This window comes from Thamnophis sirtalis, unplaced genomic scaffold (assembly GCF_051295495.1).
Source record: "Thamnophis sirtalis isolate CommonGarterSnake01/CBP01778 unplaced genomic scaffold, rThaSir2_p1.2 scaffold_4, whole genome shotgun sequence".
NCBI lineage: Eukaryota > Metazoa > Chordata > Lepidosauria > Squamata > Natricidae > Thamnophis > Thamnophis sirtalis.
Window position 1 is genome coordinate 5,136,486 of NW_028261384.1, and position 15,994 is coordinate 5,152,479.

The 15,994-nt window shown below is 43.5% G+C and overlaps 1 protein-coding gene across 1 annotated transcript in view; it reads right to left on the bottom strand.

Moving 5' to 3' along the window:
- WNT3A (Wnt family member 3A) overlaps positions 1–15,994 on the bottom strand; it is a 56,928-nt gene that overhangs the window by 15,390 nt on the left and 25,544 nt on the right. Inside the window, exon 2 of the mRNA XM_087711815.1 lies at positions 10,865–11,106. Coding sequence (XP_087567941.1) covers positions 10,865–11,106 — 242 coding nt within the window. The remainder of the gene's footprint in view (positions 1–10,864; positions 11,107–15,994) is intronic.

Consider the following 15,994-nt stretch of genomic DNA (forward strand, 5'->3'; position numbering starts at 1 on the left):
AACTTTTTTTGCAGGAGCGTAAAGCGAATATAATAGTTGTAAACCACTTGGTTTGTGGGGTCTTTGATGCTCTCTGAGCTTGGTGGTTTTCTTGTGGATGTTTCAGGATCCAACTAGGAAACATCATCAGGGCTAGGAGGGGGGTGGAGAGGAGGAGGAGGAAGAAGAAGAGAAGTGGGAAGGGGAAACAGGAGGTGGAGGAGGGGGAAAGTCTAGGTCCTTGGTGGTCTCTGAACTGGGTGGTTTTCTTGCAGACATTTCATGACCCAACTAGGTACTATCATCAGTTCTGAAAGGGAATGGGTTGCATACAGAAGGAGGAAGAGGAGGAGGACTGGGGGGTCCTTGGTGCTCTATGAGTTTATGGTTTTCTTGCAGATATTTCATGACCCAACTAGGGAACATCATCAGTGCTAGACAGGAGGGGGCAGTCTAGTTTCTAGCACTGATTATATTATCTAGTTGGGTCATGAGACATCTTCAAGAAAAAACCCCAAACTCAGAGAGCACCAAGGACTCACCCCACCATTTCTAAACCTCTTAATCCTCCTAATTTCTCTCTCCAGAGATTTCATTCTTGTTACTTTTCTGCGTGATGTTCTCAAACTCCCAGCCCCTAAACCTGGTAGCTTTTCGCTGCGATTTCAAGCATCCTTTGCGGTTTTGATCGATTTCCTAAGCTGATTTCCTTCCCCTCTTCTCTCTGTTTTCTCACCCGGGGAGACTTTATCCATGATTGTTCGGTGATGTTATCTCTCCTTTTAATTATCCATGTTCTTGTTCCAGCATCCTCTACCTTCTCTTTTTAAAAGGAGGGTGTTTCCTAACCCATGTTAATCGACAAATGCCTCCTTAGGTTGACTCACTGGGACATGATTAATGTGTCTCTCATTTGCCTAACTATTTCTTTGTGTACAAGATGTAGGAATTTAATTAAAGTCTTCTTCGTTCCATGCCATTTCTGGGCAGAATTTCAAATATCCAAAGGGTGCATTCAAATGAACAGAAAGATGCCAGCAAAAATAGGTTTTGGAAAAATGGCTCCTTCCTTCCTCTTTCTCGTTCTCTCTTGGGTTTTTCCCCCACAACCAAAATAGAAGTCGACAAATGCAATACAGGGTAGTCCTCAAATTACGACCTCAATGGAACATGCCCCATTGCAGGTGGTCCTCGGCTTATGACCACAAGGAAGGCCAAAATTTCTCTTTCCAAGTGAGATGAACTATGCCCCATTTTTGCGAACTTTCTTGCCCACTGTCGTTAAGTGAATCACTTCAGTTGTTAAATTAGTTACCTAGTCGTTAAGGGAATTGGACTTCCCTGTTGACTTTGCTTGTCAGAAGGTTGCAGAAGGGGATCATGTGACTTTGGGACACTTCAGCCATCATAAAGTAACTGAAAAAGGGACATGACCATTTTTCACACTTATGACCACGGCTGCGTCCCCATGGTCATGTGATCAAAATCCAGTTGCATGGCATCTGACTCATATTTTTTATGGTTGCCGGGGCCATGCGATCCCCTTTTGCAACCTTCCGATGAGCAAAGTCCATGGGGAAGCTGGATTCGCTTAACAACCTCTGTTACTAACTTAACCACCACACTGATTCACTTAACAACATTGGCAAGAAAGGTCTTAAAATGGGAAAAAACTGACTTTGCAACCGTCTCAATTAGCCTCAGAAATTTTGGGCAGAATTGAAGTAGTTAAATTGAAAACTACTTGTAGTTTTAGCACCCGTTCCTTATGTTAGAAAACCCAAGCAATGGAAATGACGCTCTCCGCACCACTTGGACTTCTGCTCCCGTTATCCCCCACCAGCATGTTTGGCTCAGGATTATGGATCCTGAAATCCAACCTCTAGAAGAACTCAGGAGAAGCAATTTGAGTCCTAGATGGCAATGAAGTCCTCCTACTTAAAAATAAATACATCTATTCCGGTTCTAAGGATATTTTAGGAAGTTCAGCTTTGCAAATTCTCCTACTGGAAATCCAATTATTCTTTGAGTTTTTTCTCTCTTACCAATTTTGCAACTCAATTTTGGACTCGGAGGGAGGAAAAAAAGAAGAAATCCCATCACCATGCAATGGAAAAAAATAAAATAGCATTTTTGGAATACAGTGCACATAAAAAACCTGATTATGAATGGACATTGATCAGGAAACACAGATAGTCCTTAATTTATAACCTAGTGACTGTTCAAAGTTATAGCAGCACTGAAAAAAGTGACTGACCGTTTTTCACACTTATGACGGTTGCAGCACCCCCATGGTCACATGACCAAAATTCAGATGCTTGGCAGCTGGCTCGTATTTATGACGCCCGCAGTGTCCTGGGGTTACATATTCTCCTTTTGCAACCGTCTGATGAGCAAAATCCACAGGGAAGCCGGATCCACTTAACAACCATATTCTAAATGAACAACTGCAGTGATTCACTTAACAACAGTGGCAGGAAAGGTGGTAAAATGGAGCAAAACACAGTAACTGCCTCGCCTAGCAACAGGAATGTTGGGCTCAGTTGTGGTCATAAGTCAAGGACTATCTTGACAAGGTGCTTAGAAAATTGGGGGATGGGCAGGCTATTCCCCCCCCCCCGTCCACAAGTCTCCAAAGTTTGTTGCAACCGACAACAGGAGCACCTTGACATCAATGAAGTCTTGATTTATGATGAGGGAAATTCCTGAAATTTGAGGACGGCTTGGATTAACGACCTGAGGCCATTGGCAAAGTTTTTAAGACATCTTCTTCAATCGGGAATTGCCAAGGAGGGTTCAACCCACCTTCACGATAGAGATGCTTTTCCGGCAATACCTGGATGAAAGATGCATGTAGCCCTTCTCTTATTATAACCTTTCGTTTAGCAACTGCCCGAGGTTACACTGGTATGGAAAAATGACTTAGGACCAGTTCTCACACTTATGACTATTGCAGTATCCACACTGTCTTGTGGCCAAAATGTAGGCCTTTCTCTCTATATACTGTATATTGCATCTGAACAGAAGATTGGGAATTGTAGTTCCACCTTAGGCATGAAAGGCAGCTGGGAGTCTTTGGTCCAATCACCAGGAGGCAGTGAGTTCTAGTCTCGTCTTAGGCATGAAAGTGGGCTGGGTGACTGAGCCAGTCCCTCCCTCTCAGCCCAGCCCACCTCACAGGATTGTTGTGAGGAAAATAACAGGAAGGGGAATTAGGTATGTTAACTGTCTTGAGTTACTTAAAAAGTAGTAAAGATGGGAATAAAAGGTAGGTGTGTGTGTGTGTGTGTATATATATATATATATATATATATATATATATATATATGTATGTATGTATGTATGTATGTATGTATGTGTATGTATGTATGTATGCATGTATGTATGTATATGTGTGTATGTATGTGTGTGTATATGTGTGTGTGTGTGTGTGTGTGTGTATATATATATATATATATATATATATATATATATATATATATATATATATATATATATATATATACATACACATACACATACACATACACATACACATACACACATACATACATACATACATACATACATACATACATACATATATATGCAGTAGATTTTCATAGATTTTCACGGGTGTAGGTATGCTGGTCTTGTTGTATTCGGGTCTTTTCCCATGTAAGATTGAGATTGTCTTGGCAACGTTTCAGCGAGGTCCCACTCACCATCTTCAGGCTGGTGTTTTGGGCTTAAAGTGTGATCGGAGCTGCCGTCTTTCTATAAATCCTGGTGTGTGTGTGTGGAGTGCTGGCTTTGTTTCAGTAAGTGGATTGATTGGCTGTGTGGTTGTATCATGATTGGTACATTGGTGCTGGCTGTGGGTCCATTGTTGTTTTGTGTTGTAACGGCCTGGGTGGTGGGTGGGGCTTGTTTGTTTACCAGGGCTGGTTTCCAGATGTCTGGTAGGCGGGAGATATCGTCACGTTTATTCATGTTGTGGGGGTGTTTCTCTATTTCGATAGCTTCCATAAATAAATAAATAAGTGTACGTGTGTGTGTGTGTGTGTGTGTGTGTGTGTGTGTGTGTGTATATATATATATATATATATATATATATATATATATATATATATATATATAGTAATGTAATGTAATGTAATGTAATGTAATGTAATGTAATGTAATGTAATGTAATGTAATGTTATGTTATGTTATGTTATGTTATGTTATGTTATGTTATGTTATGTTATGTTATGTTATGTTATGTTATGTTATGTTATGTTATGTTATGTTATACATGATTGCCCCAGAAGGAGGGAAGAAAGAAAAAAAGAAAGAAAGAAAGTAGGAAGGGTGGGAGAGAGGGAAAAAATAAAGGAAGGGAAGGGAAGAGGGAAGGAAGGTGGGAGGCAGGGAGGGAGAAAGAAAAAAAGAGAGGGAGAAAAGGAAGGAAGGGAAGAGAAAGGGAAACCAGAAGGAAGGGGAAGGAGAAGGGAAGAAAGGATGGAAGAGGATGGAGGAAGAAGTGAAAAGTGAGGGAGAAAAGGAAGGAAGTGGAGGGAGGGAGGGAGAGTGGAAGATGAGGAAGAAAGATGGGAGGGAGGGCAGAAGAGGGAGAAAAGGAAGGAGGAAGAAAGAAAGGAGGGAGGAAGGGAAGGACAGAGGGTGAGAGGAAGGAAGGAAGGAAGGAAGGAAGGAAGGAAGGAAGGAAGGAAGGAGACCAGAAAGGTGGGAGAGAGGAAGGAAATAAAGAAGATAGGGAAACAGGAAGGAAGGATGGGTGGAAGGAAAGAAAAAGGAAGGGGAGGGAGGGATGGGGAAAGAAAAAGGGAGAAAAGGAAGGATTAAAGGAAGGAAGGGAGTGGAGGGAGGGAGAGTAGAAGATGAGGAAGAAAGATGGAAGGGAGGGAGGGAGAAAGGAAGGAAAGAAAGAAGTTAAGAAAGCAGGAAGGAAGGATTGGAGGAAGGGAGGAAAGAAGGAAGGGAAGGAAGGAAGGGAATTACATTTCTCACTTGCAGACTCCATCCTTACGCGTGGCAAATCCACCTTCGTCTCCCTCCCTTTCCCATTCACAACCTTCCTCTGGGGTCCTTTACATCTCCCCTCCGACAAAGCTCTTAATCCCCTTGGGCACGACCCTTGACCCTATTAGGGACCATGGTGACCCTAATCCAATCAGATTGATTAACTGGAACCCAGAGCCGGAATGCTGACCCTCTCTCTTTCGGGGGTCCAACAATAGCAGACGGCAGGACCCCCATTTGCACCACAATAGCCAGAGAGTCGAAATCCGACTTCTTCATTAGGTTGACTTCGGCCTTCCCCTGGTCAGCCGCCCATGAGGCCATTAAAAGAGGCTCCAGATCATCTCCCAGCCCAACAGGGTCGGGTGTTGGGGTATCTTTGGGAGGGCAGTGAAAATTAATGGGTTTCCTTTTCTTTTCGAACCGTTTAAATGAGTGGGCTGGCAAGGGCTGGACATCGGGGCATTTTAGATATACACAGCAGGGCGGGTGGGTGTCACTGGCGTGGAATGAAAAGGGGGAGAGCAAAAAGGGGGAAGGGGGTTGTTTATTTGGGTTAATCACCTCCACCCTAACCCCACTTGGCCTTTGAGGAGGGCAGGGATTTCTAATCAAAGTTAGGATGGGTGGCCTTAAAAGAACCCCGAAAAAAATCTGCATTTTGGAAATGGTGTTTGGCCATTTTGTGAAAAGAATTTAACTGAATTAAAGGAGAGCTATTTGCATGGGGAACGGGGAACTCAACATCAGCAATGCTAGAAGGGAGTGGGGTTCGCAGGGAGGAGGAGGAGGAGGAGGGTGAGGACAATTGTGGGGTTCTCTGAACTTTGTGGTCTTCTTGCAGATGTCTCATGACCCAACTAGGTAACATCATCAGAGTGCCTCTCTGTTTATATACTATTTATTATATTATTGAACTGAATTCTCTTAGAACGAATATAATTAATCATAGCATAGCATAGCATAGCATAGCATAATAGTATAGTGTAGTGTAGTGTAGTGGAGTAGAGTAGAGTAGAGTAGAGTAGAGTATAAAAATGTAAACAGAAAGCAAACCTCACACTCCCTTCTGCGCTGATGATGTTACCTTGTTGGGTCATGAAATGTCTGCAAAAATACCACCAAGCTCAGAGAGCATCCAGGAGTTACACAGGTTGGAACAACATTGGGTCTCAGATGATGTTTATTTAATTTTTATCTGCCTTGATGATTTTATAAGTAAATCAAGGTGACCAACAGACTTAATAGTCCTTCTCAACTTTGTGAGGGGGCCCAGGGTCCCCCAGATGGCTTTCATGCCTAAAGTGAGACTAAAACTACTGTCTCCTAGTGATTGGCCCAAAGTCAACCAATATCTCTCCCTCCCCTCTGATCTCCCGATCTCTAACCTCCCCCTTTCTCTAATCTCTCTCTCTTCCTCTTCCCTCCCTCCCCCTGTCTAATATCCTTCTCTCTCTCTCTCTTTCTCTTTCTCTGTCTCTTCCTTCATTCTCTCTGTCTCTGTCTCTCTCTCTCTCTAATCTCTCTCTCTCATCGCCCTGTATACATCCATTTATCATCTCTCTCTCTCTTTCTCTTCCCTCCCTCCCTCCCTCTCTAATCTCCCTCTAACCTCTCTCTCTCTCTAATATCTCTCTAATATATATCTCCCTCCCTCCCTCCCAGTTTTAGGCATGTTTGTGTGTGGTGTGTGTGTGTGAGCTTGTCTTGTGTGTGTGTATAAAACATGGTGAGGAAAAGGCAATTATGTGTTTAAAAATGGAACCATAGCTATTATGTTTTTAATCTGTGCTCCTTTTCTTTCCCCCAGGTTGCTTCGTTCTCTTCCTTTCATTAAATTAAAAATCCTCCAACTTGATTAAAAGTGATTATACTTTATTTTAAAAGTTAGCCATCCGTAAGGTCTGGAAGAGCTGGCATTTCCCTCAGGCCAAAGTGTTTGTTGTTCAGGTCCATTTCTTCAGCTAGCAGCCTCAAAAACATTGCATTGAGCGTATGCGTGTAATTAAATTAGTTATTTCAATTAAGAGGGCTTTTTTAAAAAAATTTAAATTATCCTTTCTTGTGTTTTTAGGCATTGTCATCCATCCAGAGTCACCAGGCTGAGATTTCTTTAGAAATCATATCAAGTCCTTGACCACAATCGAGTCCTCGACTCACCACCACAATTGAGCCCAGCATTTCCTTAGCTAAGTCTGTTGTTAAGTAAATTTTGCTCCGTTTTACAACCTTTCTTGCCACAGTTGTTAGGAAAATCACTGCAGTCATTAAGTGAATCTGGATTCTCAATGGACTTTGCTTGTCGGAAGGTTGCAAAAGGGGATCATCACATGATTCTGGGATAATGAAACTGTTATAAATATATAGCAATATAGCAGTTAGACTTATATACCGCTTCATAGGCCTTTCAGGCCTCTCTAAGCGGTTTACAGAGAGTCAGCATATTGCCCCCAACAATCTGGGTCCTCATTTTACCCACCTCGGAAGGATGGAAGGCTGAGTCAACCCTGAGCTGGTGAGATTTGAACCGCTGACCTGCTGATCTAGCAGTAGCCTGCAGTGCTGCATTTAACCACTGCGCCACCTTGGCTCTTATGAGTCGGTTGGCAAGTGTCTGAATTTTGATCATGTGACCATGGGGAATGCTGCAATGGTCGTAAGTGAAAAATGGTCATAAGCCACTTTTTTCATCGCCATTGCTTGAACAGTCACTAAATGAATAGTTGTAAATCGAGGACTGCCTGTATAGAATCACACTTCCTATGTTTGTTTCAAGCAGATCTTCCTAAGATCAGCAATGAAAAATCTCCTTACCAACCAGATTCATCAGATAATGTCCACACAATTACACATATCACACCAAGCCATAGAAGCCACACCCACACATCAAACTATACAGTAGAGTTTACAAACCACAACATTACTATCTCCCCAACCCAAGCTAACATCAAACCACCTTATGGCTTAGCTTGATGAAATACCTCTAACCAGGCCTCTGAATGTACAGTGGGTCAGACTAGGTGACCTTTAAGACCTCTTCCAACTCTATAAGATAACAGGAATCCATCGAACCATCCAACAATCAAAGTGGCTGGTCACAAACTAACTAACCAGGTTAATGCTAACCACACAGAAGTTTTCCATTTCCTGGTCAGATAGCCCGCTCTTAATTATGGTGGTCAGGATCCCCAAAATTTAATTCAACAATCCAACAGAGAGAGTATAGCTCCATTGATGCAGTTTGGCCGCTCCTGCTTCTCACTTAATGGAACTCAAGGTTGTAAGGTGAAGATCAGGACAGAGTTTGGTGGCCCTGCAATCTAGTTATCTTCCCTCGCTGCCAAGCCATACTGAGAGGGGAGGTTTATATGACCACGCAACTCACTCATGGATGACTTACAGCCATGAAACACCCATAAAACAACAACAACGAATCCACACATTCCTGGTGACAACAACCAGCAACCACATGACGGACTCCATATCACCCTGAAGTCCTCAGGCCTGTTGACCAAACCTGATCTTCAAGCTGGAAACCAATCTTATCTCCACAGGATGATGTTCCACAGGGAAGGAAGCCACCATGGAGAAGGCCCTTGTTCTGGGTCCCATCAGATGGACCTCCTTAAGAGAGGGGGCCCATAATGTCTCCTGCTCTCTGCTCTGGTGGGTCAAATGAATGTAACTGGGGAAAGAGGGTCCTTCAAGCAACAAGGAGGGAGCCACCACAGAGAAAGCCCTTCTTCTGGGCCCTACCAGATGGAGCTCCTTAAGAGAAGAGACCCATAACGTCTCCTGCCTCCTCCCACCTCTGGTGTGTTGGGTGGAAATGATGGTCCTTCAGATAACAGGGAGGGATCCAACACAGAGGTCCTCATTCTATGTCCCACCAGATGGACTTTCTTAAGAGAGGAGGCCTGTAACATCCCCTGACTCCCTTCTCTGGTGGGTTCAGAAGATGCAATTGGGAAAAGACAGTCCTTCAAATAACCTTTGAAGGTCTTTGGAGGTGACCACCAGCACTATGAATTGGACCCGGAAGCCAATCGTCAGCCAATGCTGAGAGGTGGCCTGTGTGCGAATCTAGACCTGCACAAAGCCATTGCATTTGGAATCAGTCGAAGGATGGCTTCTCGGGCAGCCCCCCGGGTAGAGCGTAGTGCAGCAGTCAAGGCTGGCAGCTCTTAAGATTTCTGGAGGACATCAGCTCTCACTTGAAGCAGGGAAGAAACCCAAGGAATTTCTCTTTGGTTCGGGAAGTGTATGGGGGTTGTGTCTGGATCCGGGTGTGCGAGGATGACACCCTACTTTGTTCGGTTTTGAACGTGGCCGACAGGACAGGAGGGAGTTGGAGAAGGCGGCTGGCATTACTGAAATCCACCCCTTCTGAGCAGAAATATGTTTTCCACCCTGAGGGCACCCTAAAGAATGTGGCTGAGATGTTTAATCCTTGCTCACCCCCAACTCCGACCCAGCCGGCTGCTGCTGTAGGTGAGGGAGACCAATGGGGGGGGGGAGCTGTATTCTGCCTCCAGGGACAACATTCTTCAGTTATGAAATAGTATCACCCCCACCCTGAGCAGGCCTCCCTTCGAGACCCAATTTGGCTGATTACTTTGGGGAGGAAAGAGGAGAAGATAGAAAGAGGAGGAGAAGAGAAGGGTAAATGTGGAGGAGGGAAAGGGGGAGGGGAGAGAAGGAGAAGTTAGATAGGAAGGAAAGGAGAAGGTAGACAAGGAGGAAGAGAATAGTAGATATGGAGGAAGAGGAGGTAGACAAGAAAGGGAAAGAAAGAGTAGAGAGGAGGTGGAGAGGAGGAGGAGGAGGAGGAGGGGAAAGAAGATAGACTAGAAGAAGGAGAAGACAGACAAGCAGGAGGATGTAGACATGGAGGGAGGAGGAGGAGATAGATGAGGAGGAGAAAGAGAAGGAAAGTAGAGGGAAAGGGAGAGGAGGAGGAAAAAGAAGATAAGATAAAGATGAGGAGAATGGTAGTCATGGAGGAGGTAGACAAGGAAGAAAAAGGAAGAGATGGAGGAGGGGAAGGGAGAGGGAGAGGAGGAGAAAGAAGATAGACAACAAGGAGAAGGAGAATGGTAGACATTCTCCTGGTAGAGGGGGAGAATGGTAGAGAAGGGGAAGGGGAAGGGGGGAGAGAAGGAGGAGGGGGGAAGTAGACAAGAAGGAGGAGGAGATAGACAAGGAGAGAGGGAGAGGGAAAGGGTAGACGTAGATGAGGGGAAGGGAAAAGAGGAGAAGGAGAAAAAGGAGAAGTTAGACGAGGAGAAGGGAAAGGAAATATTAGATCTGGAGGAGGAAGAGGAGGAGGAGTGGGGGAGAATATAGACAAGAAGAAGGAAGAGGAGAGAGGAGAAGGAGATAAAGAGGAGAAGGAGAAGATAGATGAGGCTTTGTTTGATCTCACCACACCACAGTTCTTAATTCCCTTTGCCTGAAATACCTAAGGTAGCCTAGCCTCTGTTGGATTTCCCCTGACCACAGATCTTAATTCCATTTCCTTGAGATATCTAAGGTGGCTTCAGTTAATCTCATCAAGCCACAGATCTTAATTCCATTTTCCTGAAGTGCCTAAAGTGACCTCTGTTGATCTCACCAGATTTATCCTAGAAACCTCTCAAATTATACAAGAATGCTGATGAACACTCCAGAAGCTCACACAACTTCACCCTGATCTTTTCATGAATTTGCACGACTGCAGGAACCAAGGAAGAACCAAGATATTTTACCACTACCTTTCCTGCTGCTGATGCTCCTTCATTTCTACAAAGACTTCTCTTCCTACCCACCTTGAGTTCATCTTTGTACCATCCCTCCTCCTTTCCAAAAGTTGGGTGACCTTATTCCAAAACTGGACACTCACCTTTATCTAACACCGGTCCAAAGATGGCCAAACTATCATTGACGGTGGTACAGTTCCACCTCCTTCCACGAAACTGGTGCTGGCATTCCTGGATGCCAATCTTCACTCCTTCGGCCACGCTGGGCATAATCTGCACATAGTTCCTGCAGAACCGAAGCTGCTTGGGCACTAGACCAGGAATGCTCCCGCAGAGAATGGGCTGAGTCCCCAACGAGGAGTACTGATGACCGATAGCCAAGGACCTTCAAAAGAAGAGGGAAGGGCAGAATCAGAAATCAGTTCCTCAAAAGAAGTCTCTACCTGCCTCATCTTGAAGCCTCCATCAGAAGAACCACGGTGGTGGAGAACTTACGGGAGTCTCCTGTCCAACCTTGTGGACAACGACTTCCTCCAAAGCTACGGAGAGCTGATAAATTAACTTTAAAAGTGACTTAACCTCTTTTCAGTCCGACTGTTTGTGGACCACTAACACATTAGGCGAGAAGAGGGCTTGGTCATTTATGACACCGTGTATTGGGAATATTCAATCCTTGTTTTCGCATGTTGGATGGACCAATGCTTTAAACCAGAATATTTGCCCGGACAAAGCATGTTAGATGAAGAGTTGAGTTTGAACATCCATGTAGACATCAGTATTGAATTTGTCTTTCATCGGACAAGGAATATTTTTTGATTCTAGTAAGCTTCATTTCTTATGGAGCTAGCTTATGATGGTTTAGATTTTGGAGTGTTCAGAGAGAGCCAGTTGACCTAATGGTTAAGGCATCAGGCTAGAAGCTGGGAGACCACGCGTTCTAGTCCCATCCTGGGAAGGAAAGCCAACTCGGTGACTTTGGGCCAATTACCTGGAGATGGTGAGTTCTAGTACCTCTCTCTTAGCCCAGCCATCCTTACAGGGTTGTTGTTGTGGAGAAAACAGAAAGAGGAAGGGGCCTTAGGCACGACTGCCCCCTAGAGTTATTTATCAAAACAATAAAGACAAGGTTTAAAAAATTACACATTTAGGATTTTTGAAAATCATGATGGGCACTTTCCTGGGCCCCAAAGATGCAGAATTCCAGGGGAACAAAAATCACCAAAGAAACGAATGATGCATGCGCGCGCGCACGCACACACACACACACACACACACACACACACACACACAGGACAATATTTCATAACGTTGAATTTGTAAGCCACCTTTTCTTCGTTCAAAAAGAGTGAATCAGAGATTTATGAGAAAGCGAAGAAAGACGCTTTATGACAACTCCTATCATCATCAATGAGTTGGACTCCTTAAAAAAAACTTTGTAAAACGGATGTGACAAATAAGACATAAAATTCCCAATTTCCTGAAGTCAACATAAGTGGGGTTGCCTAGTGCAGTGTTTTTCAACCACTGTGCCGCGGCACACTAGTGTGCCGTGACATAGTGTAAGGTGTGCCGTGGGAAAATTACTTTATATATAGTCAATATAGGCACAGAGTTAAAAATTTTTAACGTTTTCTAATGGTGGTGTGCCTCGTGATTTTTTTCATGAAAAAAGTGTGCCTTTGCACAAAAAAGGTTGAAAAACACTGGCCTAGTGCATCTTTGCTTTTCTGCATAGACTCTTAGCTTAATTATACGATAGTCCTCGACTTACAACCACAATTGAGCACGTCTGCATTACTAAGCAAGAAGGTTGTTAAGTGAGTTTGGCCCCATTTGATGACATTTGTTGACGTGGTTTTTAAGTGAATCCCTTATTAAGTTAGTCACACAGTCGTTAAGTGAATCTGGCTTCTCCATTGACTTTGCTTGGGTCGCAAAAGGGGATCATGAGACCCCGGGGGCATTGCGACCATCATAAATATGAGTCAGATGCCAAGCCTCTGAACTTTGATCGTGTGATACTGCAAAGGTCATAAGTGTGAAACCACAAACAATCATTAAATATTATAAGTTAAGGACTAGCTGTAATTTTAATGTAGTCCTCAGCTTACATAGTTCATTAAGTGACCATTCAAAGTTACAATGGCACTGAAAAAAGTGACTTATGACTATTTTTCACACTTATGACCTTTGTAGCATCCCTGTGGTCATGTGACTGAAATTCGGACGCTTGGCAACTGACTCATATTTATGACGGTTGCATTGTCCCTAGAAAACTAGGGAAGAGTTCGCTATTCTAGGAACTTTGTTTCCCGGTACTCCTTGCAAATCTTTAAAAAGGTAAAGGTTTCCCTCGCACATACGTGCTAATCATTCCTGACTCTAGGAGTTGTGCTCATTTCCGTTTCAAAGCCAAAGAGCCAGCGCTGTCAGAAGACGTCTCTGTGGTCATATGGCCAGTGTGACTCAATGCCGAAGGCGCACGGAACGCTGTTCCCTTCCCACCAAAGGTGGTTCCTGTTTTTCTACTTGCATTTTTTACGTGCTTTTGAAATGCTAAGTTGGCAGAAGCTGGGACAAGTCACGGGAGCTCACTCCGTTACGCGGCGCTAGGGATTCGAACCGCAGAACTGCTAACCTTCTGATTGACAAGCTCAGTGTCTTAGCCACTGAACCACCTCGTCCCTTTTTGCAAATCATTAAAGATCCTTTAATGAGGCGGGGTAGGGGCATAGGGGGGTCCCAGATGAGGAAACTACAATGTGTAGCCATTTCTGCACTAAAATCCCCATTCTTTGCAATGTTGCTTCCTTGTGTTTTCATGCTGACCATGCTTTTACAGCAACAGTAGGGTAAGTTTTCCCCAAAACCTTCTTTTGAGTTTTTTTTTGTTTTTTTGTTTTTTTTACTTTATAGTCCTAAATTTTGCCCAAGTCACAACTGCAAAATTTGTGGTGTCTTCAACTCCCATGAGCAAGCCAACTCCCCAATACAGGTAGTCTTTGACTTACAACCATTCACTTAGTGACCATTCGAAGCCTCAACAGCACTGAAAAAAGTGACTTATGACCATTTTTCACACTTACGACCATTGCAGCCTTCCCATGGTCACGCGGATCAAAATTCAGACAGCTTGGCAGCATATTTATGACGGTCGCAGAGTCTCCCGGGGTGGCATGATCCACTTTTGCAACCTTCTGATCAGCAATGTCAGTAGGGAAGCCAGATTCAATTAATGACCATGTTACTCACTTAACAACTGCAATGATTCACTTAACTACTATGGGAAGAAAGGGGCGGATCTCATTTAACAACTGTCTGGCTTAGCAATAGAACATCTGGGCTCAATTGTGGTCGTAAGTCGTAAGTCGAGATAAAGAAAAGGATTTTTAATATAGCAATAGCAATAGCAGTAGACTTATATACCGCTTCATAGGCCTTTCAGGCCTCTCTAAGCGGTTTACAGAGAGTCAGCATATTGCCCCCAACAATCTGGGTCCTCATTTTACCCACCTCGGAAGGATGGAAGGCTGAGTCAACCCTGAGCCGGTGAGATTTGAACCGCTGACCTGCTGATCTAGCAGTAGCCTGCAGTGCTGCATTTAACCACTGCGCCACCTTGGTTTTGTTATGATGATGATGATGAAGATGGTTTTACTTTAGCTTCTGCACAGCACTATGACCATTATGGTTTGGGTTAACATTTAAATAAGTAGAAATAAATAAATAAAATGGAATAGCTGTAAAGACGGACACACCTTAAAATGGATATATCTTTTTTTTCCCCTCTCTTCCCCAGTCTCATCTCCCAAAGCAGTGAGTAGATAATGAGTAAGATGCTGATTGAAAATTTTTCAAAGAGGAAGAAAGAATGTATTTAACCTAAATATTGGCAGTCCGATGCTAAAATCAGCATCCTGTTGTTGGAAATAATGCTCTTTTCCCCCCACTAGCCTGGGGCAATTCCTGACTGCCTAGAGATAAAATCAGAATGAGTTGGCAATTCCAAGGAATTTTTGAGAGGTTGACATGATCCCTCAAGATTCCTGAAGACCAGTTGCAAAGTTGTTGCAGTGTCACAACAGAAACCAAAAAACGATGAGTCAGTCGGTGAATTTTCTGGGCCCCAAAAAGAGAGGAAATCATACTTGGCATTTTTCCAATTTTGAGAAAGATGTAGTTTCACCTATCAAAGCCTGCCAGCATGTCAAAATATCTGAACTTCACCCGGCCTCACAAAATTTTGGGCCGTTTGGTCTCTTCGGTGAAAGCTGAAAATAAACTACAGGAAGTCCTGGACTTACAACCATTTGTTTAGTGACCGTTGGAAGTTACCTGGCCCTGAAAAAGTGACTTACGACCGTTTTTTCCACACCTAAAAATCATCCAGCAAAATTCACCCATTGGATATCTGACTCATATTTATGACGGTCGTAGTGTTCCAGGCTCACAGGATCCCCTTTTGTGACCTTCTGACAAGCAAAGTCATTGAGTGGGGAAGCCAGATTCACTCAACAACCTTGTGACTCACTTAACAACTGCAGAGATTCACTGAACAACTGTGGCAAGAAAGGTTGCAAAATGGGACAAAACACACTTAACAACTCTTTTGCTTAGTCACAGAAATTTTGGACTCAGTTGAGGTTGTAAGTTGAGGATATCTGTAGTTAGTAAATTGGATGGATGGATGGATGGATGGATGGATGGATGGATGGATGGATGGATGGATGGATGGATGGATGGATACAATAATGTTTGTGGTGAAAATAAAATTAGGAGGAAGAGAAAATATCCTGTACTATTTCAATCTCTTGAGATAAGTTTAAAAAGGGAAACTAGTTTATTTTCTTTAATTTTATTTAAATTTCACATTTTTGAACACTCCCTCAAAGAGTTAGCAAATACAGGTAATCCTTAATTTATGAACAAAATTGAGCCCAAGCAGTTGTTCAGTGAGTTTTACTCCTTTTTTTAACCTTTCTTCCCACGGTTGTTAAGTGAATCACTGCAGTTCTTAAGTTAGTGGCCTTTAAGTGAATCTGGCTTCCCCACTGACTTTTCTGATCAAAGGGGATCACGTGATCCCAGGACACTACGACTGTCATGAGTACAAGTCAGGTGCCAACCATCTGAATTTCTGTCATGTGACCATGGAGGTTGTAAGTGTGAAAAACGACCGTAAGTCACTTTTTTCAGCACCATTGTTACTTCAAACAGTCAATAAGCTAATTGTTGTAAGTTGAGGATTAGCTGAAGTTATTGAAATTCATCTG